The 18815-nt window shown below is 46.9% G+C and overlaps 1 protein-coding gene across 1 annotated transcript in view; it reads left to right on the top strand.

The window, feature by feature from the left end:
- The first annotated feature begins 389 nt into the window (after positions 1–389).
- The window catches only part of CASQ2 (calsequestrin 2), a 31167-nt gene continuing 12741 nt past the window's right edge, over positions 390–18815 (top strand). Inside the window, exons 1-5 of the mRNA XM_027653574.1 lie at positions 390–811; positions 13892–13976; positions 15450–15550; positions 17778–17889; positions 18713–18786. Of these exons, the coding sequence (XP_027509375.1) occupies positions 578–811; positions 13892–13976; positions 15450–15550; positions 17778–17889; positions 18713–18786 (606 nt within the window). The 5' untranslated portion in view covers positions 390–577. The remainder of the gene's footprint in view (positions 812–13891; positions 13977–15449; positions 15551–17777; positions 17890–18712; positions 18787–18815) is intronic.

The following is an 18815-nucleotide window of genomic DNA, read 5'->3' as shown; positions in this document are numbered from 1 at the left end:
GTGATGCCCAAAGGGATGCAAAGAGAGATACCCTTATTATACATTGCAGTAAATACCTTCTATTTTTGTGAAGCCCTAGTAGGACAAGTGTGCCTTGGTTCCCTGTATAAGTGAGGTCTGTCCCTTCACAAACCCTCCCTGCATATTCCCAGGACTGACATCTTCCACTCCCTCCCTCTTGCTCATTCCCTCTCTCTCAGATGATGCAGAGTGCCAGCAAGTCCCTCAATAGTGTCATATCTGTCCTTTTTATTCATTGCAGGGTTTATTTTTAGCCTGAAACAACTGCTTCCTAAAAATGGAGTTCCTAATGACACGGGAGCTGGACACAGCTATGTAAGGTATCCAGGGCTTGGCCTCACAGCTTCTCCTGTCTGTCTCTCTCTTTGTTGTGAGTCCAGGACAGCAAAGTTTGCTGCTCCCCACCAGCCTTGCAGTGTTTGGGCTGATCACCAGGAAGGCAGCAGAAAGAGACACCCAGTTCAAACTTCACCTGAAGCCTTGGTCTCCCCCTCTTCCCAAATCAAGAAAGAGAGGGACATTTACCCACCCTTTGGTGCACTCCAAGGGCACCCCTATGAAGGCAACTTGCTGGATCCTGGCAGGTTTTTACCTGCTTTTCTGCTGCAAAGCAGAAGAGGGACTGAACTTCCCCACTTACGATGGGAAAGACCGAGTGATCGACCTGAACGAGAAGAACTACAAGCAGGCTCTGAAGAAGTATGACATGCTCTGCCTGCTCTTCCATGAGCCTGTGAGTTCTGACAAGGTCTCCCAAAAGCAGTTCCAGATGACAGAGATGGTCCTGGAGGTAAGTGCTGCTGCATGTCCCAGTCGGGATCAGTATCACAGCTCTGGTCAGAGCTGTGGAGAGGAGCCATAGGACAGGACAGTCAAATGGTCTCATGCAGGGGAGGCTGAGCACCCAAAAGTTTGTGTTTGTTTACTTGCGTTTGAGTTAGCCCCTGCCTGAATTCTTCAAAGCCCAGAAAAAAAGCCTCTTTTGTGCTCTTCTCAGTTGTTTGCTGGGAAATAGTCTTTCTGGATTGTGTGTCAGAAACCCAGGCAATAGCGAGTAACCTTGAGAACCTCAGCAACAGGAACTCAGCTCAGCTGAGCTTTCTCAAATCTCAGCACAAACCTGAGTACGTAGCTTGAAATTTTTCGATCCTTCCTCATTCTGTGCAAGCCAGTATCCTACTCTTATTCTGGATTCAGTCCCACTTTTTATCCCACTAGGAGAAATCTGCCAAGAAGCCTTATCAAGTTGTGCAGCACACAGGCGTCCTAGCTCCCCATCTCAAAATCTCCCCATCGGTGCAGCATTAAATCCCTTTTTGTTTTTCTGACACTTAGTTGCCCGCTTGGAATCAGTCTATACCTACTCGTTTATGAAACCATTCACTTCTGTGCTAGAAAAAGAGTGTTGTTAATTGTTTCGTGAACGAATCCTCAGTAAAATAAATCATGGTAAAAATTGCAATGTAGATTAGTAGCATTTTTTCTTGTAGTGTAGCTGTAATCTAGGGAGTCATACAGCTGCAAGCCTGGATTGTTAGGTGCCTGTTTCCTGCTACAGGTCTGCAAACATTCCCTCTTAGCTAAAAGACACATTTGGAAAGAAAGTGCAAATTGCAGAAGAAACACTTAAACTTCATTTATCAGATCCAGAGAGAAAATGCATTGCATCCTTAGAAGTATAGCAAATGTGAATTAGAAAATATGCTTACTGAGGACTCAGACCCAAAAAAGTCCAGTGTCAAGTTCAAGGTCTGCTGACCTCCTCAGCAAGCCTCATGACTGCCTGAAAGAAAGATTTTAAAACTAACAAGATTTTAGTCACTTGTCAGGCAACAGTTACTTTCTGCAGGTGAGTGATCAAATAACACTTGGCAAAGAAAAGAAAAAAATTATGCTGGAACTCCAGGCGAAATGAGTATTGTTGGTAGTATAATTCCATTGTTGTTTAATAGGATAGCTATTTTGTGCTTGATAGGTGGCACACTGTTACTAGGGACATATTTATAGAAACCTGACAGAAGCATGCCCCATCCCTGGAAGTATTCAAGGCCAGGTTGAATGGGGTGCTTGGGAACCTGGTCTAGTGGAATGTGTCCCTGTCCATGGCAGGGAGGTTGGAACTAGATTATCTTTAAGATACCTTCAAACCCAAGCCATTCTATGTTTCTATGATTCTGTGGTCCATTGTGTACTATCAGTTTGAGTCCCCATGACACCTAAACTGATGGTAGCAATCAGACCTATCAAGCATGTGATGGATTCAATACAATCTGGCTTAAAACTTTTGTTTTTCAGGTTTGGATTCAGCAGTTGATAACATGAGCTTAGGACTCTCATGATTTATTTGGTTTCTGACTGCCTCTCTGCCATGGACTTCTTATGTGACCTTGGGCAAGAGCCTGAGGTTTAGATCTGCAGGAGACTTTACACAATTGTAGTGCTTCAGTCCCCTAGTGCTCATCTACCAGCTAACTGTGCCACACATCAGCTGGCACTTGTGGCTTTGACCTCAAAATTTCCCAAGCACTTGCAATGCTGATTCAGTGCATGTCTCACAGTTTCACAGTCCCTCCCCTGGACTTGGAACTGCCACAGCAGCAGTCTGACAGCCCAAGTACAGAGCAATCTGCCGACTGAACATTTCTTTGCCTTTGTCAGTCAAGGGAATCAGATGGGGAGAGGGTCTCACAAGGCAACAGAGAAGATAGAATATGTCCTATCCTGCACAGGATACAGCCCAGCACGATGTTAGTGCTCCCAGTTTCTGTACTAATTCAACCATGGGAGCACTCAGGAAAGGAGTAGGCAAGCCAGGTTGTAATCTGCTCTTTCGTGTGATTTCATTCATAATGTGCCACGGGGGTAATTTTCAACTTTCTCTGCCAGAGCTCATCCAGCTGTTGGACTTCACTGCATGCTCACCAGCACAGGGAGAAGGAAAGAAATGGCTGCAGTGGTTCCTTGGCTGAGATGTGTTCACCTGCGATATGAGCTGCCTGGGATCAGTATCCCTGGAAGCAGTCAGCAACTGAACCCAGCTCTCCTGTAATTTGAGCACATACTCAGAGTAGTGAGCTGCTCTGTGGGCACAGGAGCAGTGACAGGGCTCTCATTCCAGCCAAACCTGGGAAAAGTTCACTCAGGAAGGCTTTACATATCTAATTTCAGTAGAGGGTTCAGGGCTCTGAGTGCTGAAGGTCCTTTACACCTAAAATGAAGTATCTAAGACATAAATACTCTATCCCTGACTATTCCCTGCCAGCTGGCTTGGAAGGCTCCCAGTGCAGGGTGCTGCCTATGGTAAGATGCTCCTTTCTGGGGCACCTTATGCTTTTCCACCTTACTGTACTGACAATTTTCCTGTTGTTTTACAATGAGACATGCTGCTTCCACAGCTTGGAAAACATCATGTCCTTAGCCCCGCTTTCATACAGTGGCACTGGTGTCCATCACTAGGAATAATCGGGAGCTTCCATCTGACACATAGGCAGGTGTGGAGCCAAGCAAAGGTCTGAGCTGGGTGGTTAAGAGTTGTTACATCTTGTTGCCTGATGTACATGTGTGTGTGGGCACACAGAAGGAAATGGGCTTAATAAATGTTAAGTCCAGAAAACCCCCAAAAAGTCCACCCTTTCTGTTTCTCCCACCTGCACCTTATAAGAAATGAGTAATCCCAAAGAACAAAGAACTGAAGAATTATCTGAGACATCAAGAAAAGAGCAGGAGAGATCCAGCATGATTTCCTTGAAATATGTAGCTCATCAGTAACAAGATCTGACTGGGGCCTCTCCCAGGAGTGAGGAGCACATGAGGCTCTCTCTTAACTGGGTCCTTTGGTGTTCTGTGAGGCTTGAGCTCTCATGGCAATGTTTTCTTCTTTCAGGGCACTTCAGCCTCTTTCCTTCCAAGTCCCTGCTCTTCACAAAACTTGCAATAGCTTTGTTATGTGTGACATCAGTGACTCTGGAAAATTTGGTTCAAAAGGGCCAATACCTGATAAAGTTGCTAGGGGAGGCAGCTAACAGATAGACCTGAGTGGAGAGAGGAAAGAATCACAAGACTATCATATACTTAGGAAATAAAACTGAAAACCTGACAGCACGTGAGTAAAGTTAAGCTTATTTAAGGACTTCACCAAACTATAACTGTGAACAGCAGATTGAGAAGCGATATGATAGGAAACATTTCCTTCCCACAACAAAAGACCAGCTTAGAGGACTGACTGACACTGTCCAAAGCTCAGGGTCCACACCCACTATCACCAGAAAAGCAATGATGTCATCAGGCTGATATTACAGTTGGCACAGCACATGGGTTTTTTAGTTCCCTGCACCCAGGTGCACTGGGAACCATCACCAGATTCCCACGCAGCCCAGGGTCCCTTTCTAGCTTAGAAACCACCATGAAGCAGTCCTGAGAGCTCTTGCCACCTACACTGCTGGGTGCCACTTGGTAAGGACAGGATCCAGGGACAACTGAGCTCTTCTGGGAGCAAAAGGAGCTCCTCTGTCATCCTTTGTGCATGACAACAGCTCCAGGGATAGCAGTGACAGCCCCTCAGGTCCCAGTGGAAAAGCTAGGGGTTGTTGGATTAATCTGTCAGGATAATAGCCAAAGCAATGATTGGAGATGCCTACTGTTTTCTGCCTAGGGTGGAAAAGGGTTGGAGAAGGATTGGTCTAAGACAACCCAGGGCAGAGATGTCATGAGCACAGTCTGTTTCATAGCTCAGGTTAAAGGACTCTTCTCCTTTGCTTGCCTTTCTCCTATGACTCCACTCTGCTCCACAGGCTACCGGAAAGCACCTACATCTTGAGTGGGAAAAATTCTTCATACAGGGCAGTGCAGAGGTTGAACCAGGCAGTCCCAGAGTGAACAGCAGCTATTTCTAGTCTGTGGTAATGTTTACAAGAGCTCTACACACTTCATGAGGTGAGCACAGCGAAGAAGCAGACAAAACAGTCAAGCAATCACAATAATTATTTAACAGGAAAGTAAGAGAAAAAGCTACTTGTCCTAAAGGGTCTCAGTTTTAATGAAGAAGGGTCAAGAGAGGAAAAGATCAAAGCAGTGAAGCTGAGAAATACCAGTTCTGCTTTTCTTCTGCTCTGTATCTCCCCTAACATACTTCACCCTGTCTTGTTCCACCACTTCTCAGACCTTCTCCCTTCTTCTCATCTCTGAATCTCCTAAATAGGGAGTTTTGCCTTCCAGTGGGCCAGCCTCTCTCTAGGGAATCATGTAGCAAGAATAACAAGCAGTGGGGTTAGGGGCTTTCCTTTTGCACTTGTGAAGCTCTTTGCTCTGCTGAAACTTGCTCAGTCTTGGCTCCCCTGTCATTCTTCCCTTGCCATCTGTGTGCATGTGTAATATCCTTAAAAAAGAGAGGCTCATCAAGTCCAGATATTTTAGTCTCTTCAGTGCAACAGTTACCCTGGACTGAAAGTTCATGGAAAACTGTCCTAGCAAAAACCAGTCTGATTAGTGGTAAGAGAAGAGGTATGTGGCTACTAAAGGTATGTGACTTCCAGTATAAGTAAGCTAATGCAAAAAATAAGGAAGGAAGGAAAAGGAAAAAATGTGCACTGATTACTTTGCCCTTTGAGGCCATGTAAGTAGGTCTCAACTCATCAACAGCCAGCACACCACCGATTTTTAGCAGCAGCACCCAGGAGGATTTCACTTACTGATATGCCAGTCACAAAAACAAGTTACAGAGAGCTCCCTGTTTCACAAATGGGCACATTGACATCCAGAGACAGCTATGTTACTTGATCTTTCTGTATAGCAGTGATAGAAATAATTTCCAAGGCTGCATTACTTATCGTTGCCATGTTTCTTTCTTTGAAGTCCCTCTGTCAGTTCCCAGTAGTGAGTTTGAACTGGCTGCACGAGCAGCATTTAACATAAGAACCCACTTTCAAAGCCATAACTGTGCTTTGAAAGGCACCTTTCTCATCTCCTAAATTATGATTGGAGAGAGGATTGTACTGACATCAGATCTTAGAGCAGAGACTATCTGTAATCCCAGGATCTAAAGAATACAAATGTCCCCTGGAGACATGGCAGACCTCTGTGAGCTTGGGTTAGCTTTGCTCACAGAGTGCAAGACCAAGTCTGCTTAGTCTTTGCAGGCTTCCTTGGCCTTGAAGCAATGAGCTCTTATCACTGTCCAGCTGTTGCAGACAACCTCTGTAGGTGCCATAGAGTCATAGAATCATTTAGACTGGAAAAGATCTCTAAGATCATCGAGTCCAACCATTAATCCAGCACTACCAAGCCCACCACTAAACCATACCTCTGACTGCCACAACTACATGTCTTTTAAATACTTCCAGGGATGGTGACTCCACCATTTCCCAGAGCAGCCTGTCCCAGGGCTTGACCATCCTTTCAGTGAAGAAATTTTTCCTAATATTATTATTTTCCTAATATCCAATCTAAACTTCCCCTGGTGCAATTTGAGACCATTTCCATGCAAGACCTTGAGCTGCATGGAGACTCCTTCTGAGTCACTGCTCCCTTCAGAAATGCAGTTGAGGAAAACTGTTGAAAAGTCCATCCTCTTTGGTATTGGCCATCCTGACACGCTAGTCAGCTTCCCCAAAAAGTGCCAGCAAGGTTTCCCAGTGCCTTCCTGCTGGGCTGGTTCCTGGGGGGCAGAGTCTCACTCTTGTACGATGAGGTGCCTTTCATAGAAACACAGGATGGTTTGGATTTGAAGGGGCCTTAGAGATCATCTTGTTCCCTCCTGCCCATGGGCAGGGACACCTTCCACTAGACCAGGTGTCACTTCCTGATAAGGGTGGGTCATCACACCAGGTTGCTCAAAGGCCCATCCAACCTGGCCTTGAACATTTCCAAGAATGGGGCATCCACAGCTTCTCTGGGCAACCTGGTTTTGTGTCTCACCACTCTCACAAAGGTGAATTTCTTCCTTTGCCTGTCCTGAGGGCTTGCTTGAGCTCATACTTGCCTACTTAGTGGATGTTGTGGTGTTTGTAGATATTTCATGTTCTCCACCCTGGACCTTGACATTTCTCAGGATCCTGACCGCAGGCTGGGGCAGCTGTTGCTCTGCTGGGCAGAGTGGGTATGGCTGGCCATACCATGCTCGCCCACCCCGACCTTTTTCCAGAATTTGGTCTGCCAGTGCTCTTCATCTAAAACTAAACTAATCAAAGCCTGTGGCTGCCCTTCCTTCATGCCTGAGTATCATTTGCAGGGAGAATGGAAAGGGGATATGATAATTCTCTTTAAACACCCGAGAGAGAGAAGAGCTATTTAAACTCAAAGCCTAAGGACAAATGGTCTATGAATAAAACAAGTCTGGAACTACAAAGTCCCTAATCACCAGAGAAGGAAGGCTCAAGGGGAGAACAGTCTAACCAGTTTTAAATGGACATTGACCGCTTTGTGACAGAGATTGAATGACAAGATTATGGGTCTGATGACCAAAGATATCCTTTTGCAGCCTTTTCTCTAAATAACAGGCACCCAGGCAAGAAATCCATGGCCTAGGAAAGGCCTAGCAAGCTCCAAATTATTTTCTTTTTTCTCCTTTGCACATTGGGATTTACCTACATACATGAGAAAAAAAAGCTTGCCCAAGGAAATAGAGCAAGCAGCAACAACGAAGAACTCAATTCCCAGGCAGTCACCCCTCCCCTCCCCGGTGCCCCGGGAGGGTCAGTGCTCCCTCTTGAGCAGTGCTGATGGTGCTCATTCCTGTGTGCTCTCTGACGCAGCTCTGGTGAAGGCCAGCTGCCATACATGATACGTCCTTTTTCTGGGAACCCTGTCCAGCCCTGGCAGGAGACAGACAGCCGTCAGCTAGCAGACCTCTGACACCTGGAACCCTGTGCAAAAAGGGCTGTGTATATTTAAAGCTTTCCTCAGTTCTTATTTCTCTCTGCTCACTCCTTGGGTAAAAGGTTTTCTTGTCTCAAGGACCCCTCTGTTCCCCCAGGGCCCTGCCTCCCTAATCCTTCCTGTAGATGCAGGACCAGAGCTCCCAGCTCTCGCCTGTAGCATCCTGGACTCTCCTGGATTTCAGAGGTGCTGGCTTACACCCACTTGGTCAGAAACTGGAGAAATCCAGCTTGTTCCTGGGAGTTGGAGGCATACAAATGACATGGGCAGTGGTCTGTGTAGGTGAATGGGCTGAATACCAAGCATGCTTCCCTCCTCCAGCACCTAATGAAAGGAACCAGCTTGTGTCCTTCATGGGCTTCACAGCCGCATCCAGTCATCAGTTTCAATGCAATCTTTCTGAGGCCAGAAAGACAACAAGGCAGCAATGGCTTCACTTTTGTCAGGGACAGCCCCCAAATTGCACCTTCAGTCTCCTTTTTGCCAAAGGGGAGGTTAGTGGGGTGTGCCTCCAGCCCAATTCCAAACCCCACAGTCTGGGGCAGCACATGTGTGTACACATGCACGTCCCCGTCTGTCCTTGGCATACGAGCTGCACAGCTGAGTTGGCAAAACATCTGTGATGTAGTGCCAGTGAGGACTGGCTGGGAGCAGCAGCAGGTGGCCCCTGCACCCATGGGTGCTCTGTGGCACAGGCATCAGCCTCGGTTAGTTCACGGTTGAGGGGGCTGCACTTTGGCTTACAGCTCGCTAAAATTAGGGATGCCAGGAGCAGATAAAAATACAGCCCTAGCTATGTGAAACCTTTAGGGAGGCAGCCAAAGAGCACATCATATGTCTAACTGTGCTGAGTGGCTGTGCAGCAACTAAAGCTCCAAGGCAGTGTTTTTGGAGCATTACCTGTGAAAGCCACCTCTGAGGGAGTGACCTTTGGGTGTCCCATATATGGGGACTTGCCTTTTAGTCCAAGGAACAGTGATCCCTAGGAGGGGAGGTTCAACCTCTCCAGGCAGCTCAGGTGGTGGAAATGCGTTGGAAGGTGGGACACACAATTCTTCTTCAGTCCTCACTGCCAGCAGAGTGACTTCTCTAGTGGCAACTGCTCAGCAGGCTTCTGGCCCTGCTCTTTGATCATCATGATGCTTCAGGACTTCTAATTTACCAGCCTGAATTATGGAAGAACCTGAAACATTACTAGTGTGCTATGCAAGGGAGTGCCAGAGGAGACAGTACAGCATTAGGAAGGAGAAATAACCCTCTCTGCTCTCCAAGAAACTGTCCACTGGCTTAAACAACAGAGAAGCCAACTATAGCGTGAAGGCATGAGCCCTGCCTTAAGATTCAAAACTTCTGGGGAAATACCCTAGACACTTGCCATCTCCTCCTACTGATTCTGAAAATAAAAACCTAACATTTTTGAATATAAAATCATCATCATTTCATCAACCAGTTTCTGACCATCAACATCAACTGCAGCTTTAAAGAGAGTAGCAGAGAAGTGTGGATTGCTTGTGGAACATTTCCTCATCATCCCCTGTTGCTCTTCTCCTTGCATTGCTGGAGTTTTTTTTCTTCCTCCACTGCTAGATAGGGAAACAGAAAGCTCCCCATGTGTAAGAGAATTTTACTTACAATGGCTTTCAGACACCCAAACACCCCAGACACCTGTCTCCCAGCCTGAGCAGCTAAGAAAGATGAGCCTTACTGTCTGTGGGAGCTCAGTGCTAGAGAAGTGGGAAGAAAATCCAGGTCAGAATGCCATAATGTCACTTCACAAAGAAATCTGACCATGCTGAGACAGCCACCCCTCCCACCCCTATTTGTAACCCTCTCTGCTGATTTTGTCTGCCATTTAGCAGCAAAACTGACACTAAATGCAAGGTTTCGCACAATCAGCGTTGTCTGCATCTGGAATAGGAGCATGGTCAGACAGACAGTGATATTTCTACTGTTGTATAACCTGGGATTTTAGAATGACCCTGTGCAACTTCTTAAATCTCAAAAGCTTCCCAGCATCACACCTAAGTTCAGATAGGTACAGTGGGTGTGAAGCTGAGATGTGTCTTTCCACACCCATTATTCAGAGTGCCTGTTACTGCTGACACCATACAAGACAAGGTGGTTCTTGCTTACTCAGTGGTACTCAAGCTTCACTTTGGGCTGGCATGTCTCGCACATCCCAGAGGGTCGTGCACTCTCTCATGCTTATTCAAGTATGCCTATTACCTGAGTCATGTGGAAGAAAGGAGGAGTGCACCCAAATTCACGCCTCCTTTTCCGAAGGCTGCACAGGACAGAGCTTGTGATCCTGTGGTTAGAAAATATGCATTGCAAAGGCTTCATGCACATGAGAGGAAGGCTGGAAAATGTGCATGAGATGTGAGCTTACAAGATACTGGGCTCTTTGCTCATCCTCTCAGCCAACTCTGCTTGCCCAAAGCTCTTGCTCTACCTCAGGGATTGCATGATCAGTAGGTCCAGTTCTTCCAGGGCAGTTTATACTCTCCATCTCCCTGTGCAGTTGTTGAAGCTAAATTACTCACTATAGAGGCTGACACAAAGGCAAGGCCTCTGGCTGGCCAAGACTTCAAGCAATATGAATTTAAAGGCATGAGGAGGAGGAGTGGAAGGAGGAGGGGCTGTGTTCTTAGATTACAGTTGCCTCTGACCCAAGGTCCTGAGCCAAGAGGATTGTCAAGATTAGAAACATTATCTGCATTCAAATCCCACTAGCATTATGGAATCAGAAAATACTGTAAGGGGATATATAAATGCTTGATACTGTAATGAGTAGGGGGCAACTAGCCAAACTACTGTGCCTCTGGCATACTCCATGTTTTGCTGCCATATGGGGTTGAAGTATAGGTATGGGAACATATCTTCACCTACGCACTGGTCAGACTCACCTGCTGCAGTGGAAAGCAGGGAAAGCAAGGCACTGCATAGCTGGCACTTTCAAAAGCCACCACACAGGTACTGACACCCTGCAAAGGTCTCCTGCCCCCAGGAACTGCCACAGTAGAAAGAGCTAAAGAGAGTCTCATGTTACACAAAGAGTTCCCTGTTGTGAGACACTGCTCTGAGGAGGAGCACAGGCTGTACTGCTTTCCTCATTGCCTCATTAGCATGAAGGTCTCAGCAGAGGAGCCAGGGTGCCTGCTTGGCTCCCGGCTCTGTCCCCTCATACAAACATAACCCACAGGCACACATACACCCTGTACACGTGCATGCTCCTATATACACACACTGTTGCACATCTCTCAGGATGAGCCTCTTCAGAGGGACATCTCTAAACATTCGTATCCACAATACATACACCTCCAAGAGACAGTCTTGCTAGACACAGTCACACAAGCCCTGCCACACCAATGGGCACTCCTCCAGCATTACTGTGGCCATTTTTGACTACTGAGCACTCTCAGAGTCTCATACAAAGAGGCTTTCATCACATCACCCATGTTTTCTTGACACAGTTACTCTTTCCCAGCAAGATCACAGCTACGTGGCTACACCCACACCTCTCCAAACTTACCTCATGTGAGCTGCATACTGACATACATGACTCCTGATCAATGCCTCCTCTCTTGCAATCAACCCAACCACTTGTTTGTAGCAGGTGTTGCAGCTTTTCTGCACATTTCTGACCTTCAAACACCCACAAGAAACCTTACCCATCTTCTGTGTGCAGAGGTCAAGAACTATTCAGCTTAAACTGCCCTGACTTTGTCTGGCACATGGCTGACATAACTCTGAGCAGCTAGATAAGTATCAACTGGAGTGGACATGACTGAACAAGTCTTCTTCCCTTGGGCTTTCTGTGTTTTACCTCTGGTCACAGAGCAGCCAGAGCTTCAAGCATTGACTCTGAGGAACCTCTTGCTGGTGTGCACAACTGCCAACAAGCATGCTGACAATGTCCCAGAAAGGTGATGATCCTACAGGCTCCATCCCCTTGTCTAGGAAAGACAGATACCTGTAATGGGGGATCTTCCCTCACCATCTTGCTTGGAGATGTCTAGAGAACTCACAAGAGATGTCCATCTCTCACAGCAATATTGGGTGCCAACTGCTCTCAGGTGCTCTGAGATGTACAGCCGTGGCCTGAGCCAGGAGATGGGATGCCAGACCAGTCAAACTAGTGCTCAGATGCCTCATCATTGGATATGCAAACATGAATCAGTGCTCTGCCCCATTCAGGCAGTGTCCATGGCACAGGCCCTGAACGTGCAACCTTACCTTTGTTTTAAAGCACTGGTAAAGAGCAAGGAAAGAGCATTGAGATGCCTGTTTCCTGTGTAACAGAAACACTCCTTTTGCTTCACATGGTGTTCCCTTAAGGACAACAGGGCAGATAACCACAGGGGGTTCAAGGCTACAGTGTTGCTGTGGGGGTTGATGGAGACTATGTCCTCCTGGAGGGCTTTGGGACAGGCCTGGGGATGTGTGTTTGTTGGAAGGAAGGAAACAACCACATTCTTCATCATTCCCCTTTGCTCAAGCAAGGTCCTGAGACCTGATCATCAGGGTGTCTGTCACCATCCTCCAGAATTTCGAGGACAGGCTGGGTGCTGACAGCACAGGGAGCTGGCCGGCCCCATGACGCCCCATCGCACAGGCGAGGTAGCTGCCCCACCACTTTTGCTCCCCAACACCTTTAATTGCTGCTCACTCTCACAGTGGCCGGGCACAGGCAGAAGCTATTTATAGCAGGGGAGCCACGGGGCCACACGGCTGCGGTGGCAGCGCCGCTGGGTGACATTCATACTGGCTTTGACTCTGGGGCAAGCGCTAAAATGGGTCGGGCAGGGGGGCTTCCTCATAAATCAGCCCTCTATATCTCTGGCCATGGATTTCATCTTCCCCTCTCCTTCCGCCGAGCACTGGCAGCTGTGCCCTAATAGGGACATTCCTATCCCAGAGACCCCTGACCCCTCATCTTCATCATCCCCCACTCTCCGACGGGGTTGGGAGGAGGAATAGCAAGAAGACCAAGGCATTCATGGATCAGGAAGGGAGAGGGAGCAGGAAGAGGCTCTTACAGCTGCTTGGTGGTCTCAGAGCATCATTATCACCTTGTATGGTCTGTAGCATGCTTGCAGTGGGGCTGTCAGTCACCTGGTGCTTAAGTGGACCCATTTTCCAGGGTCACTGCATCTCTAGGAGCCTGTCTGGAATTCACAGGGTCTCACTCGGAGCTGCTCCCACCATGGGGCCCTTGCAGAGCTTCTCTCCTTTCCTCACATATCTATTTTCACAAAACAGGCAGGAACTCGATATCTTCAAGAGGCCCCTTCGTCAAAAATGGTGGGAACCACAGCAGTGGTTTAGAGAAGCTGTGAGAGGTAAACACGAGTATGGCTGGGATTAGATGCATTTCTTTAGCAAAAAGAGGGGACCAGGATCTGGGGGGCTACTGAAGCCTGGACAGGAGACATGACTTCAATTATTTCATAGGAAAGTGAGCCTGTTTGGCCACCCCATTGCATGCATGAAGGAAACATGATGCTGTAGTATCCTGCATCCCATCCAGCTTGCATCCACTGCTGCCTGGCACCATGCACTTCAAGAGTTAAAATGTTGGTGATGCCCCCACATTGCACTACCCTGAAGGAGGCCAATAAGGCACCAAGGAGGAAACAGCTTTTGCTTTGTGTCAGTAGCACTAGCACAGGTCTTTTTCTTCCAGCCATGCCCACTGCTTTAGTGTCTCTGATTCAGTCAGGAGCCTTCTCCCAATGCCAGTCTCAAACAGCTGTGAACAGCATGTGGTAGTGCCAGCAAATCCCTGCTGCAACACAATGGGAAGAAACCCAACCCTTGTGACCTCTGGTTATCTCAGCAGAGAGGCAGCATGTGACACATCCCACTCACTGGTGCTGTTCAAAAGCAGAATATAGGTCACTTGTGTCTGTCATGCCATGCTAGTGGGGCATGATGCCCTTTAGCTACCCTGTGGTGTCAATGCTGCTAATGTTGGGCTCTCTAATTCCTCCCACAGCTGGCAGCTCAGGTCCTGGAGCCCAGAAGCATTGGTTTTGGGATGGTGGACTCCAAGAAGGATGCCAAACTTGCCAAAAGATTAGGTGAGTCCCATGTCTGATATTTCTGGAATAGCTTGGAGAGGCTGTGGGAGTGATGTCCAACAGCCAGCAACATAGAGGGCAGCCAAATCCTTGTTACCAGGATAGGGAGGATGTTGGTGGCACTTGCACACTGACCACCTGCCCACCTCATCAAGGGCAGGATCAAGTAGAGGGGTAGGGGTGAGGATGAGAGGGATGAACCCAGAAAGATCCTTTCAGCAAAAACCTTGTTGTCTGAGAGTACCAAAACCAAACCAAATCAAGTTGAAAAGAAAGGCAATTTTTGCTGTAATGATGACAAGGTGTAAGCTCACAGCTTGCTGTGCAGGAACAGTAAATAGATGCTATGGAGTAACTTCATGCTCTTCCTACATAGAGACATAACTGATACAGCGGTGCAGAATCAGAACATACAGGGAAATAACATAGGTCTCCAAATGTCACCCGCCCCATGGCAGGGTGATCTCTGTCAACAAAAGGGGGAGCCACAGCCTTGCAATGGTTTGGCAGCCAGGTGCCAAACTGTTCTGCTTTGCTCCCCAGAGCAAAAGAGGAAACTTTTTCTAAAGGTGGAAAGATGCTGCACTGCCCAAGCCTGGACACAGCTGCCTTACAGGGACTGACAATCCCTTCATATTTTAGCCCACAAAACAATATGGAAATACTATGGCACATAAATAAAACAGCACAAAAACATACCACTAGGCTTAATGTCAGAGACTGTTTAGACATACCAGAGTGTAATTTTCTTTCCTAAATTAGAGGCTGTGTGTGGTAGTGGGAGCTCAGCTAAAGACAAGAGCTTCTGCTCCTCTGAGAAGAAACAAACCACCAACCACCTTGACCTGTGGTACTCTGCTGTCCTGCATTACAGGAGGCCAGTGCTGCTGATTTTGGAGCCTCCAATGAAGTGCAGTGGCACTCAGTCCTCAGTGCAGTGATATTGCATTCACATCTGCCTCCTCCTGTCTGTGCCATTTCTCCCATTGTTTTCTAACCCTTTTGTCAAGGCCAGATAAGCCTCAGACAGTTTGAAGCTCACTTTTAGATCACTGTTGATGTTCATACAGTCCAGCCTTCTCCAGACAGTGAGCACAACCCTCATGAAAATCCATTTTCCATAGTGAGAAGTTGTTAAAATCTGAGCTGCCAGTTAGAGCCCAGTATATACTGTAAGATAGATAGCCAAGATAAAACAAGTTCCTGGTACAGAATTTTTCCAGATGAGGTCAAACTGTGACCTGAATGAAAAGTTCAACATTTGGGAAGAAGTTAGCCCCAGTTCTGGCTGAGGTCTGTTCCCGTGCCATCAGTCAGGAGATTGCTCAGGTTGTTTCTAAGTAGACCAACACAATTAACTGGCAACTGCATTTTCCCAGACAGCATTGCTGGAATAACAAGCAAGATACTCTGCAGTAAAAATGTTTTTAGTGACACATTAACCATGTTATGTTTCCTGTCTCCTTCTTTCAGGCTTGCTTGAAGAGGGAAGTCTCTATGTCTTTAAGGATGAGCGGTTGATCGAATTTGATGGGGAACTGGCCACAGATGTCTTGGTGGAATTCCTCTTGGATGTAAGTACAGATAAGCTCAGAGCTAGATAAAGCCTCTCAGAGAAGACCTTGCAAATACTGAGTTTGCTAAAAAACACAAGTGTATCTTTGTTTGAAACGCCATCTGTTTGCTACTCGCTGGTAGAGATGGCATTTGCCATCTTCCCCAATACTTGTCTGACCATTAGTTCACAGCAAAACTAGTATCTTTATATGCTACCAACCTCTTATGTCTTGGAGATATTATGCCCTCTTTCTTGTTTATGGAGTATTTGAATGGAAGTCAGCAACAATCCCACATAACTGACTGCTGATCACCCACCTCAGTCAGCAAGCTGGTGTGCAAACACTTTGCCATTTGCAAAGTCTTCCACACTATTTTATTTTTTAAAGAAAAGTTATTTTCAAAAAAGGAGTATCCAAGAAGTAGGATTCTTATAGAGCAACTAAAAAGAGCATTGAAAAGGCCTTATGCTGCAAACTATTTTCCCATTTCTAGACACATGCAACATAATATCTCTTCAGGCAACTTCCCAAATTGCACTGCCGTGAGTGAGAGAAGGTCAAGGCCCTAGGACTAAGTGCCCTTGGGTCATTTCGTGCATGGGCACAATGATGTACTCACCTTTGTGCCTAAATGAAAAAAAGATGCTGGATCCCCCATATACATGTTACACTTCTCTTTTTTTACATTTTATTCCTAGGAAAGGCAACAGCCCAAAACCATGGTCTTTGCTTTGTAATGAAAACATTTTGTGGTGGTTTGGCTTTCCTTTGAAATGAGACTCCTTTATAAGCAGCCATGCAGTAAAGCAGATAAGGGAGGTAAGGCGAGCAGTGGAGCTGTCAGTGTTTGTTTTCCAGAGTGGCAGGTTGCCTACATAGTCACCTGTGGTGCAGGACTGCTGATGAGAAGAAGCACAGCCAGGGAAGAGAAACAGATACCTAGAACCTCAGCTCTTCTGTGACAATGTCTGTGGCTGCATGCATCAGGCATTGTGGCCAAAACACATGCTAGTGGATTCAGGGACAGAAATGGGCATCTGCCCCACTCAGGAGGGCCACAGACAGGTCAGGGCTTTGCCATGACCCCACAGCAGTGGGATCCCTGGTTCCCATGGCTCAGGCCACTGTGGTAGCAGGAAACTGCACATACTGCTGTGGGTGCAGCAGAGGCACAGCCTCATGTCAGAGCATCGCTCACAAGGAGTGCAGTGTAAGGTGCTTGATGAGGTTTTGCTTGATATACCTTGTGGTGTGACACTGAAAAATCATGTTCTGTGAAAAAGAAGAGACCAAGGATTTCTATTTGGGCATTTTCCACTCAAGAGGAAAAGTACTTGGCAGGGTAATATCAGGTAAAGCAGGGAAATAAAACCAAACACATTTGTGATGCCTCAGCAGCCTGATCTGAAACCTGAGGTTCTCTCTGAACCAGAGGTTCTCTCCTCCTCTGTAGGCTGTAAAGTGGCCTGTCTGTTTTTTCTTTTCCTCTAGCGAAAATGTACTTGATTTATACCAGTATTATTGGGCAAAATAATCAGACTGAATCTTTTCACTGGCAGGGACTAGCTAAGAAAACAGAAACAAAGTCTGAATCAATGGCAGGCTAAAGTGCCAGATAGGTCTTCCAAATTCCTCATCAACACTGTGATGTGTGTGGGGCCAAAGCCTGGGTTTAAACCATTCTTCATAGGAACATCAGCCAGGAAAATTCACATCCAGACTTCCCGCTGCTCCAAACCTCTGTTTGGCCACCCTCTAGTGTGCTGGTTTTAATGTTTTTCAAAAGCAAGTTCTTTGCAATGAACTCTTTCACCAAATGACACTTGAAAACAGGTATATATAGATGTAGGTATATATGTATCACTTACAGAAGCTCACAGTGTTCATACCAGCTCCTTTCAACTGCTCTTCCTTCTTCTCAACCTCCCTAAAACCAGCTGCAATTGCTACCCCTCATCTCTCATCACAGCAGGTCTCTCAGCATCCATTCAGGTTACCCTGTCCTCTATCAACCTCCCCCTGGATGCTTTCACCTACGCAGGGAACCTACTAACGTCTCCCTTTGAAGGTGACCTGCATCTCTCGGTTCCTCACATTAAGGCAGAGAGCACTAATTAGGGTTTCCAACAGCGAAGAAATTGGGTGACCCCTTTCTCCTCACTTAGGCTGCTTGTGACCCACCCTGCCAGGCGTAGGTTGGTGCTGCAAATCACTGTGCTATCACATGCATTTGTCATGGCAGTTGCTAGAAGACCCCGTGGAGGTCATAAACAGCAAGCTGGAGCTTCAGGCCTTTGACCAGATCGATGATGAAATCAAACTCATCGGCTACTTTAAAGGAGAAGACTCTGAACGTAAGATGAATATGTTCCTGTGGGGCTTAGAGCCTGGCTGGGGGCTCAGGGGGCTGGCATTGGTTGTTCTGCATGAACATTAAGGGTATTAGGGGTATACGGCAGGGTGCGACAATGTGAAAATTGATGGAGGATGAGGTGGGGTTGCAGACAAGTTTCTGCTGGTGTTAGGTATGAGCCCATTCCTACACCAACAGCCACGACCCTTCTACAAGGAGTCTGTTGGTAAGATAAGAGGGCCATAATCCAGGGCTCCTAAAGTAAAGTAAGTTTACCTCACCCAAAATCAGCTGAGATTACAGTTACAGTGGGTAAGGAAATTCAGTAATAAGTACTTCGAAGAGAAGTGGGAAAAGCCTGTTATAAAGATCTCCTGCCAGGCTGGAACCCAGCACTGTGCTGTTAGGAGTAACAGTAAAAACATACCTTGTTCCTGTACCTTGTTTCCTCTCCTCCTGCAGCAGGACAAGCATGCCTAATAATGCTTGGTGACTGCTTAGGGAATGGCGGCAATCATTAATGCTGGAGCAATTCCACGTATTTCCCTCTGGACCTGCTTGATGGTGCTGCTGATTTCAGCCACAGTTAATTCTGGAGTGCTGGGATCTGTAGTTTTCCTGAGCACTGTGGAGCTGTGCAGCGTGTTGCTCCACTTGAAATGGTCCTTCTGTATAAAACCTGAAAGGGTGGAAGAAACATAGGGCTGTCATCTGTTGGAGTTTGCAATAATTTATATTTGTTTTTCCCTGATGCCTTCTGTGCTGATCAAACTGTGGTCAGCTGTCTGTGAAATATCTTCTTCATTCCCCTTTTCTCCTTCCAGATTTCAAGGCATTTGAAGAAGCTGCTGAACAATTCCAGCCGTACATCAAATTCTTTGCTACTTTTGACAAAGGGGTAAGCACCCACAGACCTAAATGGGAGCT

Source organism: Corapipo altera, unplaced genomic scaffold (genome assembly GCF_003945725.1).
Source record: "Corapipo altera isolate COAL_440 unplaced genomic scaffold, ASM394572v1 61, whole genome shotgun sequence".
NCBI lineage: Eukaryota > Metazoa > Chordata > Aves > Passeriformes > Pipridae > Corapipo > Corapipo altera.
Note: the sequence above shows the minus strand (reverse complement) of the source record. Positions and strands in the feature narration are given on the sequence as shown.